The sequence below is a fragment of the Gopherus flavomarginatus genome, chromosome 1, assembly GCF_025201925.1.
Source record: "Gopherus flavomarginatus isolate rGopFla2 chromosome 1, rGopFla2.mat.asm, whole genome shotgun sequence".
In the NCBI taxonomy this organism is placed as follows: Eukaryota; Metazoa; Chordata; order Testudines; family Testudinidae; genus Gopherus; species Gopherus flavomarginatus.
In genome coordinates this window covers 31,811,836-31,829,250 of record NC_066617.1, presented here as the reverse complement: position 1 = coordinate 31,829,250, position 17,415 = coordinate 31,811,836, and the positions used below count along the sequence as shown (strand labels likewise).

At 46.8% G+C, this 17,415-nt stretch overlaps 1 protein-coding gene and 1 long non-coding RNA gene across 8 annotated transcripts in view; one reads left to right on the top strand and one right to left on the bottom strand.

Annotated features, from left to right (window-relative positions):
• Nucleotides 1-17,415, top strand: part of LOC127042904 (uncharacterized) — a 347,285-nt gene that overhangs the window by 22,129 nt on the left and 307,741 nt on the right. The window lies entirely within an intron of this gene.
• Nucleotides 1-17,415, bottom strand: part of SLC2A13 (solute carrier family 2 member 13) — a 366,744-nt gene that overhangs the window by 69,765 nt on the left and 279,564 nt on the right. Inside the window, exon 7 of the mRNA XM_050936208.1 lies at nucleotides 6,835-6,960. Coding sequence (XP_050792165.1) covers nucleotides 6,835-6,960 — 126 coding nt within the window. The remainder of the gene's footprint in view (nucleotides 1-6,834; nucleotides 6,961-17,415) is intronic.

Sequence of the window (17,415 nt, the reverse complement as noted above, 5' to 3'; positions counted from 1 at the left end):
GGGTGTCCAAGAGTATTAGGGTGCCGAGGGGCTTATCATGGGGAGTTCTGGTCCACACACATAGGACTTCGGCTTGCATAGAGGGCCTCTAGAAGAAATGGAAAGGGGTGTGAAAACATGTAAGGTAGCCAAAGTGGCCTGCCAATGGAGTGTCATGGCAGAGATGGCGCACTTCCAGCCAGGGGCATGCCAGTGGAATGTATATGAGCCCAATGAAGTAGACGATTGCATCCTGTGTGCAGCATTGCATTTTGGTTCTGGCTCTCATTTGCACAGGCTGTTCTATCACCTCCTGGGCTAACAGGTTGCCCTGCAAAGCAGATTGGGTTAGATCAAGCAGGTGTTGGTGTACTGTGCTACTAAGGAAGTTGTAGGGTTTTAGGAGACAGGGGAGTTCTTGGTTAGGCTCCTTGCCCTCTTGGTAGCATTCATCCCTTTCAGAATAGAGCATTGACTTTCCCATTCCTGGTTCCTGGGTGATAGTAATGAAGAAATTGAACTCAGAAAAGAATAAAACCCACCTGAGCTGTCTTTGGTTCAAGGCTCGAGCGTTTCACGGATATTCATGCTTCTTATGGTTTTGGGCTTCCTCAAGGTGATGGTGACACTCTTCAAAGACTGATTTAATTGTGAATAGTTCCTTATCTACTATCTTATAATTCTAGTTTGGCAGGGGTGAGTTTTTGGGAGTAGTAAGTGTAGGGGTGCAACATGTGTTGTGGAACATGCCTCTGAGAGAGTTTGACCTCAATAGTTACACTGGGGACAACAGATTCCACTATGAATCCCTGGGCCAGGTCTGGGTGTGCTAGAATGAAAGCAGTGCTGAAAGCACTCGAAAGCATGGTGAGCTCCATGTGTCCAAACAAATCTGACATCCTTGCAGAAGAGGTTGGTCATGGGTGCTATTTGCCCTGAGAAGCCTGGAATGAATCATTAGTAAAAATTTATGAAGCCCAGGAAGTGCTGTAACTCCTGCAGCGACCTGGGCACTGCCTTCTGGGGGCCCATCTTGATTCCTTCTGGGTAAACGGTGTAACCCAAGAATTCTTTGGAGGACTGGTCAACAGAATCTTTTTCCAATTTCACAAACAGGCTATGCTTCTGTAATCTTTCCACAATGGAATGAACATGGTAACAACGCTGCTCAGGATTACCTGAAAGCACAGTTATGTCATTGAGAGAGGATTAAATACTGGTCCAGGATGCGTCTAAATACGTGATTCATGAAGTGCTGAAAGGTTGCAGGAATGTTGGTCATCCTGAATGGCATTACTAAATATCCGAAGTGCCCACAGCAGGTTCAAAACAGAGTCTTCCATTTGTCTTCTGCCCTGATGTGCGCTAGATTGTAAGCATCCCGGAGGTCCACTTGGTGAAAATTCTGGCTGATCGCACATAATCTAGTAACTCTAATATTAAGGACAGGGGACAACGGTTTTGGACCATTTCTGGGTTTAGGGCCCTCTACACAAAGGTGTAGCATTCTGTCCTCCTTTCTTAACAAAAAGGACAAGAGTCCTTACTGGAGAGGTGGAGCACTGGATGAAGCCCATGGCCAGGTTTTCCTGGATGTACGCATGAAGGGTTGCCAGTTTTGGATTGGACATTGCATAAACCCGTCCATAAGGGGCCTTCGCCCATCTATGGGGAAGTCATAGTCCCAGTGTAGAGGCAGCATGTCTACAATCTTCTTTTTAAAACTTCCACATAATTCCAATACTTTTCAAAAGACAGGGACTCAGGCCTAGGAGTGACTCCTTCTGGCTAGCCGCCATCTAGAGTTCCCCCACACGTGCTGTCACTTCTAATCAGCTACAGAAGCCTGAAGCAGAGGATTGGGGCCAGTTGCACATAAGCAGACCTTTCAGCAGCATTCTAGTGGGAAGCTGATCCTCTTTTCTTGCCAGGAGTTGCAAGGGTCATGTTGCTCTGGCCAGGTGATACAGAGAATTAGGGGGAAGTGTGGTGAATGGACCATATTGAACTGTTGCACTTCTTAATGGCCCTGGATTACAGCCTCTAGAGATACTGTTTCCTGCATTACTGTCCCCAAGGACAGGAGGGACCCACCAATTTTTTCTACAAGAACTGATGTATGCTTTTAATGGAGGAGGGTTTGTAGCTCTCAAGTGGCTTTAGCATCTAAAAAATATTGGTAGCCCTGGAAGCAACCAGGGCCCATTGAGTAATCCATTTGGCCTCATTCACGGTATGTTACTTTATTCATACTTGGAAGTGTGGTGGGGGGACTTGCATATCCTGGATCAGATTTCTCTGCAGGGCTTGGGATAGTTCCAGAGCACAATGCTCCAGTGGTGCCAAGGCCGCACCCCCCGACCCAATATGGTTTGAGATTGCTTGTTTCCTGATAACTAAGGGGTCAAGGTCTGCAATGGGCAAGAGGCCATGTCACTTGCTGGTGCTCCATAACAAAAGCATAAGTTATTGTGCTGTTGCCATTTCTTTTCTTCCATGGTCAAGCATCAGTGGCCCTGATCAACCTACATCATTTCATGGTTGGGCGCTCGGGCTTTCGGTCTAGGGTGTGGGTGAAGCAGTGGCAGGGTGCCCCTCCTCTCCTTTCACTCATGCAGTTAGTTGTCAGTGCAGAGAGAGAGGTTAATGAAAGCATCCAAGCAAGTCAGGGCCTCAACATAGGCTAGCTCATCCTTTACTCCTTCACTAAGCCCACACTGAAAATGATGTAGTTGGGCTGCCTTATTCCACTCAACATCAGTTACAAGTTGATGAAACTGGGCAGGGCTGTCCCTATGGGGGGTGTGGGGCCTGGGACAAATCAGTTTCCACCGGCTTGGGGGCCCTGCTTTGCATCTGCAGCTGGGCCAGTCGGATGGATCTGCCTGGTGCTGGCCGCTTGCTGCTGCTGGCAGTTACCGGTGCCTACCACAGGGTTATTGATGGCCATAGCGCCACGGCGGCTCATGGCTCCATCTGGGACGGGGGACTTGCTGCACTGAAATGCGAGTGGCAAATCTCCGGTCGTGTAGGCAGCAGCTGGGACCCTGGTCGCGCAGGGCAGCAGCAGAGCCCTGATTGCATAGGGCAGCAGCCGGGACTCCGGGTGTGCGGGGTGGCAGGCGGTGCCCCTGGGGTGCAGGGGCACCCTCCGCACTCCTAGTTCCCTTGCCTATGTCTTCCAGGACCAACCACACTGGTCAATAGCACTGGCCCATGGTGCCCCCCAAAGTGCGGGGCCCAAAAGCAGTCGCACTGATTGGCTCTATCCAAAGGACTGGGCAGCGTATGAGGCAGCTGGCCCCTATCCTGGCCGGGGCCTCGTAGTTGCGGTTTCAGCTGAGCAAGTGCATGAGGGTTGTCAAAGGTTGCTGAAGACTCTCACAGGAAGGCATACCAGTCCATTAACACCAGGCTGTCCTACTCTAGTGCTTCTTCTGCCGGCAAAGTGATCACTAGTCCCATCTGGGCCTGGTAGGTGGGATACATTAGAAGGCGGAGCAGGAAAAGGAGATGGCCCTGGTTCAGGAACCCCTTGAACTTCTAGTAGTTCCCCTCAAATCGTTTGGGCAGTGGTAGTGCAGGGCCTGTAGAGAGGGAAGTGGCCCAACCCGAGCCCGGAGCACAGAATTCTCTTCCTGGGACTGTGCTAACTGCTTAAGGAGTATCTGACTTTCCTCTAAGAGCTGTGCCACCTAGAACTGCAGCAGATGGTTCTTGGTTTGGAGTTGCATCACCCGCTCCTGCAGGTCTGGTGCACCATGGGGTCCAATGGGTGATGGTAGACCCATCCCTCCCATATCCCTGTTAACGGGTTCCTGAAGAGGAGGTTGGAAGTGGGTCTAGGCAAACTGTAAGAGACTAGGTCACAGCTGGGCTGGGTCCACACATCAGGGACTGTAGTCGGTGAGCAGGGATCAGAGGAATCACCAGAGCTGGGTTCGTTAAGCAAGAGTCAGGGTAAAAGTCAGTCTGGGACTGGAGACCTGTGGTAGTACCAGACTGGAATTAGGAGGCGGGTTCAGGGTCAAAGTCAGGCTGGAGTCAGAGACCGGAGATAGTACCAAGCAAGAGTCATGAGGCAAGAGTCAGGGTCAGGCTGGGATTAGAGATCAAAGATCAGGAGATGAGGTGAGGTCTGGAGTTGCGGCAGGCCTGAAGTTTCTGTTATTGCCCAGACAACGTCCTGGGGCACCCTCCAGGGTTAAATAAGGTGGCTGGCCAATCAGAGGGCTGCAGGGTATTGTCACTCTGGGTTCCTTGGGAGGTACTTCCTGCAGTGTCTATTCTCCACAGTGCTCCCTGGCTGTTGCTCTGCATGGCCTGCAGGTGGCACTATGGGTATCACCTGTCCTAGCTCTGCAGATCTGGATTCTAGGTCCTACATCCTTACAGTGAGTATTGTAGCAGGCTTTCCTCCTCTTAGGCAGGATTTTCTGAGTAACTATAAACCTACATGAGTCTAGTTCTCTGGTGAAATGTTTAGATCATTGCCTTTATAATAACTTCTCTTACGGAACAGAAGTATTTTTTACCTTAATATCTTATATGTGTCAACAGACTTTGTAAAGAAGAGTACTATGGAAGCATAAATCAGGAATATAAAAGATTACAGATGCTCATTTCATTGCAAGGTAAACAAGAAAACTGCTTAATAAATAAGTTTAATTTATCTAGCAATTATCTGTAACAAGTTTATGTCTCCATTTAAGTCTTACTGTATACTATTACATCTTCCCTAGCTACAGAGATGGTACTTAAAATGGTAGAGTACATGAAACAAAGATTGATCCTGAATATGAAGAAAGATCTATTATGACAAATAAAGGAATATGGGAGCACCTCTGAAAATCAAGATTGTGCAAGCTACAGGGGAGATAGTCACTATATGCTCAAAAGCATGATGTAAGGCTCTGTAGGACTAGAACCCAGGTCTGTTGAGTCTGGGATAGTTGACAGTCCCACATCACTACTGGGACGCTGTACAGAGCCCCATCCAAAGAACACTCTGGCAATTAGGCACCACAGGACATACCACCTAATGACCCATACTGACAACACCCTGTGCCCCTCTGTTTGGTCTATGAGCTTATTTAACCCTGGAGGTTGTTTCAGAAAGTTGTCTTGAACAACCACACAGGCTTCTGGACTGCTGTGAATCCAGACTACATCTTGCTTTCTGATCTCTGGTTTCCAACCCCAGGCTGACTCTGACCCTGACTCTTGTTTATCAGTCCCAGTTCTAGCGATTATTTCAATCCCTGCTTGCTAGCTACCGCCTTGTGGCCATCCTTGACGGGTGAATACCAGCCAAGACTGCCTACATCCTGGTCCCTTACACATGAGATTTTATAGCCTTTATTTTAGATTTTTTTTTAATATATATTTTATTGGTCTCAAAATTATCCAACCACTTTTAAAATCAAGCCACAATATGATGATGCAGCAAAGCAGCAGTGATGCGTTTTCATAAGTGAATAAATATAATATCCCTTGATCTAATAGAATCATATCACTCGCCTCTATGCCTGGAACGGCCCGAGAGACTGGACATAAAATTTTAATGTATAGAGAACAAAGATTAGGTCCTTTTTAAAGACACTTTACACACATTATATACGTAGTTAGTTTGATATTTTCATTTCCTCTGAGCCTTGGGCAGTTGTGACTCATCATAGCTAAGGCACCTGATTTTGAAGTTGGAGAAAGACAAAAAATAGCTCCAATAAAAACTTTTAAAACTTTTCTAAAACACTTTTATGGAACATGTGGTATAAGCAAAATACATAGTAGTGAGATGAGATAGAAAGGTTTTATCAGCAGTCATGGATGACATATATAATTCCCTTGTGACTTCACACCATCCCAACGTCATGTTCATAAAAACTTTACACTACACTATCACAGGTTCTTGGTCATAAAGTGATTGCCTTATAAAAGTTAAAACTATATAGAATCTTTCTAAGGGTAGGGAAATGCTTTGCTACCTCATGTGCAAGGGCACGGTAACTGCTGATGTTTTAGTGGGAACTTCTCTGTTTGTATACATATATATTCACGCACAAGCACAAGGTATATATACAGTGTTGCCACTTTAAAAATGTGGGAACCCACAAATTCCTGCACATACCATGCAGCTGACATTTTAGACTTGTTCAGCTGAGTGACAGGGCCTATCAGCTTTGCCTTAATTTTTGTGGCAAATGTTTGAACAAAGGTAAGGTTTAAAGAAACTATTTTAAAAGAAAATGAAACTTCACAGCTTCAAATGCAACTGGAGGGTGTAGTGGGAGGGGAAATTGTCTCAGAAGAAAAAATCCAAAACAGCAGGGAAATGAAAGTGCCCTTAGAGTTGGTCCTAGAGGTTTGCCACTCTCTTTGTGTTGCAGCACTTAAACGTGTGTGTACAGCTGTGTCAATACACAAACATATCCACTATATCTTGCCTTTTTAGTCACTTCATATGAGTGGCACAGAAGTCTGCCTAATTAATGTATTTCAAAGCTATCATTCAGTCACAGCACAAGTACTAATTTTTCATCGCTCTTTGCAATTAGTGTTCCAAAAAATCTGATGTGACCTTTAAGGCAACCATCACAAGTATTTCACTCCTAGACAGCTTTTATTTTCCTTGAAAAATGAAGCCTACATGGGGCCTTTTCCACACTGGAAATGCATATTATATACTGTAATGAAATAATAATGTCAAAAATACCAGTCAAAAGATCAATTTTCTGGAAAAATGTTTAAGAATACCATTTTCAATTAAAGCATAAATGCTCACAGCAGTCTGAAATTAAGTTTTGATTGAGGCAAGTTATGAATTAAGGAACATAAACTCTCAAAGTGACATACCTGCCCCATGCTGCTGCCATTGTAGATTCTTTCTTAACCGGAACACATGAGGACTCAACAACATTTGACTTGTTCAGTCTGTAGCAGAGACCACAATCTGGATCTAGCATGCATCCATTACAATAACTGAAAGAGAGAAACAAATAGACATGCTAAACAATATTTTCTTTACCTATACATATGAAGTGAAACACTTACCTAAGAGTTCGTACTGAACATGCCGATTTAAAAGCATGAAGTTGTTAGTCTTTTCTTCTTCTGTGCCACATTCTAGTGAACGGGCGGTTCTGTGTCCCCTATCGGTGCTATTGTGAATAGTAAAATAATGCATATTAAATTGCAGCTGATCAAATACTGGGGTTCTAGGAAAATACATGTGGAATATTTTTGGTCGAGAAACAGAGAAAGTACCTGTAAGTGTATGAGAACGGTGAAGACCCCAGTCATAGAAAAAGCAAATCTTACCTAATCTTTATACAAAAGTGAGTAAATGAATCAAATGATTTTAAGAGGAATTTAACCAGAAGTTAAATTTAATCAAAATCTATATGAATAAATAACTGTGACATATTTGTACATTAATCTCACATACCAAATGGTTAAAATGAATGGCTAACACACAGTATAATGTGACAATTATAGTTACAATGCCCACATATGCTGAATCCTTTTAAACCACTGTATGAGAAAATAAGCTTGCAGAAAGAAAATAGTAGTTGTATAGCTATTTGTTTCATAGCCTCTCTTCTATAACATATAAGGCAGGGAAGGAGGAGGACGGTCCAGTGACAAGGTTGCTAGTTTGGGCCTTAGAACAGTAGTACTTAACCAGGACCCCAGAGCAGAAAGCAGGTTTCGGGGTAGGAGGCAGCAAACAAGGCCAGCATTAGATTCATTGCAGCCCAGGGCAGTAAGCCATAGCCCCACCGTATGGGGCTGAAGTCCAGAGCTATGAGCCCCACCACCCGGAGCTGAAGCCGAAGACTGAGCAATGCAGCTTTGTATGGGACCCTGTGGCATGGGACCCCAGGCAATTGCCCTGCTTGCTACCCCCTAATGCCAGCCCTGGCTTTTATATTTAGAAAACCAGTTATTGTGGCACAGGTGACCATGGAGTTTTTATAGCATGTTGTGGGGGCCTCAAAAAGAAAAAGGTTGAGAACTCTTGCCTCAGAGGATCAGGGTCAATTCCTTGCTCTGCTAAAGTCTTTTTGTGGTGGACTTTAGCAAGTCACTTAGTCTCTCTGTATCTCAGTACCCATGTGTAAAATGGGGATGACAGCACTTTCCTACCTCCCTGGGGTGTTGTGAGGCTATAACACATCAAATATTGTGAGGTACACAGATACATATTCCCTATTATCAGAATAAGTACCAAAGAGATAGTGTAGCCTGTCCTTCCCACACCCCCCTCCACTGTCCCTCTTAGCAGAAAGAGAAGAGCAGTGGCATAGACATAGAATCAAAGAAGCATGCTGATTTTTTTTCATTTCTAAAAATTTATTATTTTTAAATTAATATATTTTTTATTCTGATGTGGCTTCTGAAAGTTGAAAACTCAAATTTTATCCTGCCTTTGGGAACTTGGTAATGTATCTACTGCAGCTTTGGAATTAATAATACCAAAATCTGACTGCTTCAAGTGTTGTGGTCCCTTTCATAGCCATGATTTGATCTTTAAAGTTTACTTGCATATAATTAGATGAATATATCATGTATGGTATTAAAAGCAACAGTGAAAAGGAAAAATAAGCTGAACAATTAAATAGACTTTCTAAAATAAATACCAGCAGTAAATAATAGTTATAATAATTTTTTTCTTAAAAAAAGCACGAACAAAATAAATAAAATATAGCTGTGCTATTTGAATCAAGTCTACCAAAAAGGAACATACTTCTTCCTATGCGACATGCTTTCAGGATAGAAATTCACTTATGTTTTGTAAGTCATTTAGGGCTGCGATTGTCTCTTTCCCGTGTTTTAGAGCATCCAGCAAAATGGGGCCCCAATCTCAAACAGGGCCTTTGGACACTATCATAATATAAATATTTACTACTGCTGCTTTGTTGCTATGTTTCAGTTGTAAGAATTTGAAAAAGCTTACAACCTAACATCACGTTAGTCCAGGTAAAGTATTTTAGAGCATTCAGAGTTTTTTATATGGATTTAAAGGAGCAAACTGTAAAACTACATAAAAGTTACTGTTACGTTTATCTTCTTAGGGGCCTGTGACCTTGCACTGACCCAGCTGGAGTTAACCACACACCGTGGGCTGAAGAGGACACACCCCCCTCACCCCTGCTGGGCATGCTCAACCTAGAGACAGAATATAGAAGGGAGTGGCCCAACTCAGTTTGGGCTGGATGAGGAGGAGAATGGACCACATGCTGCCAGCTCCTGTCAGGGAATTGCTGGAGCTACAGACTGCAGAGGCCGAGCCAATGGGATTGATGGTGGAACCCCTGATAATTCTGGAGGACAACAGTGAGTTGGAAGGCCAACACCCCATAAGAACTGACAGAGCAGAAACCCTGGGTAGGAAGCGACCCAGGGAACATGACTGTTAAGATAGGAAACAGAGCTGAATCATGGACTACTTTCATGGGGCGCTGGGTCGGGATCCGGTGGAGAAGGATGGGTCCGGGTCCCCCGACCATACCCCATACCTATCGCAGTGTGTGGGAACGGCTCAAGGACTCTGGCCACTGGGCCACACTGCTCCAGAGAGCAAGAGCAGCCCTGAGGACTCTAGCCACTAGGCCGTGCTGCCCCGAGAGCAAAGGCAGCCCCAAGGACTCTGGCCACTAGGTTGCGCTGCTTTGCTTTGTAGCCTAGGACTGCAGTACCTAGTCTAGCCACTTGAGCCGTAACCCCTATTTTGTCCCATGCAACCAGACACCCCGTGACGGGATGTAGCTATACTGCGACAGTGTCACGTATGCAGTCCTTACTCACATGAATGACAAATGCTGCAGGAATGTACCCTAGAATGTCTTCTCTCTCTTATGTTTCAGAACCTGACTCTGCTGACCTGCAGAGCACAGTTTAAGATCTTGTTGAGGCTTCTTGTGATGGTGGTACACAATTCATGGCAGGAGTAGAGATGCATTGGAGAATCAGAGGTAGTGACCTGCAATTTATTTGTTCTCTCAAGCTCTACGGAGACTCCTGTCACTGAGCAATTCTTAACATTTTTTTTTAAATGAAGGTAATTTCAGTGCAAAAACTTGATTAAACTGTTAAGTAATTGATAAATATTTACAGCCTAAGGAAGAAAAAATTAGACAATGTTGTATTTATCCTAAAATACAACAGTAAAAAGTCTGGAAATTCCAGATTAAAATTAAACTTTAAAAAAATACAACATTAGAAAGCGACAATATATAAAATTAAGGAGACTGACAAGCTTTGCCCCTGTATCACAAAAAAAAACTAGAGGAAACAATCCTAGTCATGATGTGCATTTTCTTCATCACAATGACTCAGAAAAACTGACAAGCGATCTAACTGTACTACCTTTCTAGTGCAGATAAACTAACTGTACACTCAAATTGTGTACTCCAAAATCCCTGTTTCATAGGCGAATTAAACCAACAGGCAGATTTGGGGTATTTAAGAGGTCATAGCTGCAGGGTTAAAACCTTACTTCTCAACGTCCTTCAAAATTGCCATAAAAATGTTTCTAAACTGCATTCAGATAAGATGAGTATGCAGAGTATTAGGTGGATAGGAGCTGGGGGCAGAGTTAAGGTTGCTTCAGTAAGCTTAACTGTGCACGTCTCTACTTCATTAAGTTTGGGATTTCTTTAACATTTAAATGTTACTCTAGAATTTCCAGACTGTTGTGTTTTTGAGAAAATTAATATTTGAAAGGACATTTTCCCTTTATATAACACATAGTTATTTACAACCTTAGCTAGCTCAACACAATATTTCGCCTGGGATTAATCTATTAAATCAAATATATTTTTACAGAATGATATAAACTGCAGAAAAGATGACAGTTTTCAAAGAAAAGAGGTAGGGGAGGGATAAATCAACTTTCCTTCACTCATTCTGATATATAAAGACACACAAATCTAATAATTTGTACAACAGAATAGAAAAAACTTTCAGGGAGAAGTCAATTTGAAATGTAATTTCATCATAAGAATATTTCTCTTACAAGATTTCATGAGAAAAATGTAGCTCTGCAATTATCAATTGCAAAAGGAAACAATTCCAATATTATATTAGAGAGTCTTAATTAAATTTTGTAAACCACTGTTTGAGGCAGCAGTGGTCAATAACAAAAACAGTTGACTGGAACAGAAGACCTCAAATAAACCAGGATAAAGTGTTTTTTAGAAAATCATAAAGGGGTGTGTGTATGTGCACAAAGATTTCACATATGGCATATAACGGGTGTATAAAAAATTGCATGACCTAATAGTGAAAATGATGCTGTGATGACAATGGAAGACAATATTTCAGATTTTAACATTGTGATAACACATGCCATATGATTTATTTTTAAGTGTGAGAAAACCCTCAAACTTAATACCATAGAGACACAGCTATAGACTGTATCATCTAGGTCAGTATCCTGGCTTCAAAAGTGCTCAAGATGAAGCTGTGCCACATGTTGCTGTTGTTGGCTCTCAGCAAGCTACCTGATAAGTTTCTTGACCTCCATTCTTTCTGGGTGGGAAGGTTCACCGTTTTGTCATCCGCAGAGGGGGGAATTCGATTTGCTGCTGCACTGGGCTTGTCCCCCTGTATCGGGTTGGGGGGATGCCTGCATTCTCCACCAAGTGTAGTGGTCCCTTGCTCTCGAGGGCAGAGGGAAGCCACTCTGCCTCACTACAATGGTCTATAGTGGGAAGCTCCAGTACTCTGGGAGGGACAGAGCACAGTCATTAGCCCAGGGCCCTCTGGCTGGGACAGACAGCAATTAACAGTCTATAATGGCAGTCTATAAGGGGGCTCAGACCCTCTGGGTGGGGCCCTATCAGTGATGGGCAGTCCTGCCACTGGGTCAATGGGGAAAGCCCCTGAACCAGGCTGCCTCATTTCCTGGCAGCACAGCTGACTCAAAGTTTGACTACCCCACTTAGTCACTGAGGCTCTGTTGAGTGGGGGTTTCTGCTGCCCCAAGCAGCGGGGGCGGGGAGGGAAGCCAATTAGCAGCACTTCGGCAGCAGCTCAGTTGCAACACTCCATTCTTCAGCGGCAGTTTGGTGGCGAGTCCTTCACTTCACTTCGGTGGCAGCTCAAACAGGAAGAGGGACCCGCCGCCGAATTCCCACCGAAGACCTGGACAGGCCGCCCCAATAGTGGACGGAGTGCTGCTCCTTTGTATTGGCTGCCCCAAGCACTTGCTGCCTTAGCTGGTGCCTGGAGCCGGCCCTGGTTGCCTCGCAGTCAGGCAGGGGCAACTGCAGTTCTTTGTTGGGGTCTTCTGTCTCCTCCGGCAGCAAGGCCCTGGTCCACTCAGGGACTGGTCTGGGATCCTGCACAGGACTCTGCTACCTGGAAGAGATGTCTACTCTCTCCCGTGGCCCAGCACCTACTGAGCTCCAGGGCTCTCCTTTTATACTTCCTGTCCCGTCTTGGTATTTCTGGCGAGGGAGGCTGGGCAGATTTGGCTCCACCCACCATGGAGAGTGTAGTGGTCCCTCACTCTCCAGCTCAGAGGGAGGCCACTCTGCCTTGCTACTCTAACAAACAAGTTATTACAAAATTTAAACACACAGGAGGAGAGAACTGCATTGTAATTATTTCATTTAAAACATCTCTTTTAAAACTGTGCATAAACCATCAACTGCAGTGTATAAAAAAATACAGAAAAGGACAACTGAATAAGTTAATGGAGGATCTCAGGTCTATGATAGTACAAGCCATTCAATCTTCTCTCTCTGGGTATAAGGTCATTAGGACTACCTGGCGTATGATAAAACTTGTAAAAGTTATCTGTGTAAATACTCTCCTTGGGTAGTGAGAAAAAGAAGGGGTAGAAGACATCTCAGAGGAGAACTGTGAGTGAACCAAGTAAAAGCTACTTTAGAGCAGTCAAACAGATTTCGAGGCCTACGAAAGACTTCAGCTGAAGACAGAAGAGCCAGATAAAATGGATGAGGAAACACCATTCGGGCCCCATCAATTCATTTGAATAAACCACTTACGAGCCTGAATTAAGGAAAACAGAACTTCAGGGGCTCCATACGTCTCTAGAATTTTTCTATTATTTTATTAGGTCTGGCTCTGGGTGGAAATGTGGTCAAATGTATGTGACACTAGACAGGAAGTCAGGACATTTGGATTCTACTCCTAACTCTGCCACTGCCTCGCTGCGTCAGGTAAGTCACTTAACTCTATGCCTCGGTTTCCCCATCTGAAAAAATGAGGATAATATAGTTCAAGTGTTTGCTCATATTGATTCCAATTAGGTGTGTGTGTGCCGCGTGCATGTTCGTCGGAAGATTTTTACCCTAGCAACACTCGGTGGATCGGCTGGGTTGCCCCCTGGAGTGGTGCCGTTATGGCGCCGGACATATACGTCTGCTGACCCAATGGCCCTTCAGTTCCTTCTTACCGCCTGTGACGGTCGTTGGAACTGTGGAGCGCGGCTTTGCTGTTCTCCACATCCAAGCTACTCATAGTTCTTTGCTGTTTATTGTGTGTATAGTTCAAGTTCTTGTAGTTATAGTTAGTATTAGTTGTTGTATTTATAGTTAGTGTATATAGTTTAAGGGAGGATCGGGGATTAGCCCCTTTCCTCCACCCCAGTACGGGCCCATGCCCAAGGCACCGGGATTCAAACCGTGCTCGGCGTACCAAAAGCCGATGCCAATAGGGGATCCCCATGACTCCTGCCTCAAGTGCCTAGGGGAATCCCACCTTACTGATAAGTGCTGCATCTGCAAGTCGTTTAAACCAAGGACGAAGGAGGAGTGGGACTTTCGATTGAAACAGCTCCTCATGGAGTCGGCACTTATTCCTGCAGCGTCGGTACCGAGCGCCCAACGGACTGCTTCTGTAAGGAGCGCCCCTTCGGCCCCGGACCGCTCCGGTACCGAGAAGGAGCCTCGGCACCGACCGCTACCGGCACCGACATCTGCTCAGCACCGCTCCCTGTCCCTGAGATCCAGGAAGCAACATAGCGCTCCAGCTGCTTCAGCTCTACAGAAGGAGCGCTCTTCGAAGTTGGTTTGTCCGGCACCGTCCTCTGCCGTGGCACCATCGACTGTGGTACCAATGATTGCGGCTCCACCAAGCGTGGCACCATCAATTCCGGTCCCACAAGGACTGTTGAGTCCGGTGCCTGACAGCTCCCCGGCTCATGCTGTTGTTGAGCTTGCCCTCCCTTCTACAGCGGAGAACTTCTCCACGGCAAGGGAGTTCATCACCATGACGGAGTCGACACGGCCTCAGCCCCCGGCACCGGTGGTGCAGGTCATACAATCCATCGGAAAACTGGCCCTCTTAAGGCCACCTTCCGTTGGTCCAACAGAAAGACATCATTCAAGATCACGGTCTCACAGACTCTCTTGATCATGCTGTTCCCGCTCCCGGCGCCGCTCGCAGTCCCAGCACCGCTCTTCATCACAATACCGATCGCACGCGCGGCACCATTCAACATCTCGTTCGCCGACCAGATACTCCTGGTACCAATCCGACTCACGGCACCACTCTCGGCACTGTGCATCCCGCAGTCGCTCCAGATGAAGGGACTCAAGATCCCGGTCGACCTCCCGGCACCAGTTATAGCTCCCGGTACCGCTCCCCAGTACCTCCCCGGGATCGAGCCTCCAGAACAGTGGCGCCCTCCCAGGGTCTATTGGCACTGCCGTGGCTATCGAGACACACATCGGTGTCATCACAGGCTGGCAGCGCATCCTATCCTCAGGAGCATGACTCTGATGTCCCCAGCCATATATTTCCAGAGAGCCAGAGCCACAAGCAAAGGCCTCATCACTGGTCCTTCTGGACACTGTGGGCATACCACCAGGCCCAAGGTGTTCCATGAGTAGCTCCACGGTCGGCCCCGTCAGAACACCGGGTACCAGAGGTGACAGTAAATCGCCCCCACCCCACGGGCATGGATGAGGCTCCGATACCATCTGCAGACACCCAGGTTCCACCTGACACAGATGATGCTCCTCAAGTGCAGGAGCCCCCACAGGATCCCCTGGTCCCGGGCCTCTCCTCCTCCTCACCTGAAGAGGCGGTGGCGGGAACATCCTCCTCAGGCCCTCCACCAATTGATCTCAGGGCTCATCAAGACCTTTTGAGACGAGTGGCTTAGACTATGAACTTACAGGTGGAGGAGGTCCATGAAACAGAGGACCCAGTCGTGGACCTCCTATTGGCTGATGCACCTACTAGAGTGGCTCTTCCATTTATCCGCACCATACAGGCTAATGCGGATGCTATTTGGCAATCCCCAGCCTCAATTCCACCTACAGCAAGGGGAGTAGAGAGAAAATATATGGTCCCCTCAAAGGGGTATGAATATCTCTACATTCACCCACCTCCATGCTCTTTAGTGGTGCAATTGGTGAACGAGAGGGAGCGTCATGGCCAGCAAGCCCCAGCTCCTAAGTCAAAGGAGGCTAGACGCATGGACCTTCTAGGCTGCAAAATATACTCGGCCAGGGGCCTCCAACTTAGGGTGGCAAACCAACAAGCCCTCTAGGTAGATATAACTTTAACACGTGGGTGTCCTTGGGGAAGTTTATGAAGCTTCCTCCCCAGGAATCCCGTCAAGAATTTACGGCCCTACTTGAGGAGGGTAAAAAGGTAGCAAGAACCTCCCTCCAAGCCTCTCTGGTTGTAGTGGACTCTGCAGCCAGAACTCTGGCGTTAGGAGTGACGATGAGGCATATCTCCTGGCTCCAGGCATCAGGCCTTCCCCCTGAATTACAACAAACTATTCAGGATTTGTCCTTCGAAGGCCAGGGGATAAAACTGACCCCAGATTGCACAGTCTGAAGGACAATCGTGTTATAATGCGCTCGCTGGGTATGCACACACCAGTGACCCAATGCAGGACCTTCCGGCCCCAGCCACACCACCCCGCCTAGGCCGCGTCAGGACTTAAGCAGAAGGCATGGTAGAGGGAATCGTCGGAGACAGTCTGGCCCTCAAGGAGTTCAAAATCAGGCGCCCCCCTAAACTACCAGCGGGGTCCAAGTAAAACTTTTGATGGGACGCCCAAGGGCAGCCCACCAGTTGCTCTACCGGATCCTTCTCCTCCCTTTTTCAACTGCCTCTCACAATTCCTCCCTGCCTGGTCCCAGCTAACTTCAGATCGTTGGGTCCTGCGCACAGTGGAAGTGGGATACTACCTCCAGTTTGTTTCAATCCCGCCTTCCCACCCTCCTTCCCTGTCCCTCTTCAGGGACCCCTCTCACAAGCAATTCCTCTTACAAGAGGTCCAGTCGCTCCTAGCCATGGGAGCCTTAGAGGAGGTGCCAAAAGACATGAGGGGCAAGGTGTTTTATTCCCGCTGCTTCCCAATCCCCAAGGCAAAGGGAGGTCTACAATTGATCCTAGACCTGCGAGAACTCAACAAATTCATGATAAAGCTGAAGTTCCGCATGGTAACCCTGGGGACCATTATCCCGTTCCTGGATCCGGGAGACTGGTATGCCGCCTTCAATACGAAGGACGCGTATTTCCACATCGCAATTCATCAACCACACAGATGGTACCTCCGTTTTGTGGTCAACCATCAGCACTTCCAGTTCACTGTACTTCCGTTTGGCCTTTCTACAGCTCCGCATGTGTTCACAAAATGCGTGGCTGTAGTCGCCGCCTCCCTCAGCGTCGTCGGGTACGCGTCTACCCGTATCTCGACAATTGGCTCATTCGAGGGACTTCCCAGTTACAAGTGTCGCAGCACCTGCGCATCGTCAAAGACCTCTTCGGGACCTAGGCCTGATGAGCAACACAGAAAAGTCTACTCTGACACCCACGCAGAGAATAGACTCCATAGAAGCGGTTCTGGACTCCAATCTGGCCAGAGTCTGCCTCCCGCAGTCGCATTTTCAAGCAATGGCTTCAATTATTCAAGGTCTTCAAACCTTCCCGACAACATCGCTGCACACCTGCCTCAGCCTAGTAGGTCACATGGCCTCCTGCACCTTCGTGACCAAGCACGCGAGGCTACGCCTCCGTCCCTTTCAAACCTGGCTTGCTTCAACATACCAACCATGGAGAGACAGCCTGGATTTGGTGCTCACTATTCCCCGGAAGGTTCTGGGCTCCCTAACCTGGTGGCTAAACCCCACTCTAGTCTGTGCAGGGATGCCATTTCACCCACCGCAACCCTCGATGGCCCTAACCACGGACGCGTCATCTCTGGGTTGGGATGCCCACCTCGAGGGCCTTCGCACTCAAGGCCTCTGGTCACCTCAAGAGCTGGCCTTGCACATCTATGTGCAGGAGCTGAGAGCGGTCCGTCTAGCATGCCAGGTGTTTTGAGACCATCTCCAAGGCCGTTGTGTATCAGTGTTCATGGACAACACAATGACCATGTTTTAAATAAACAAACAGGGCGGAGCACACTCCTCCTTCCTTTGTCAAGAAGCTGTCCAC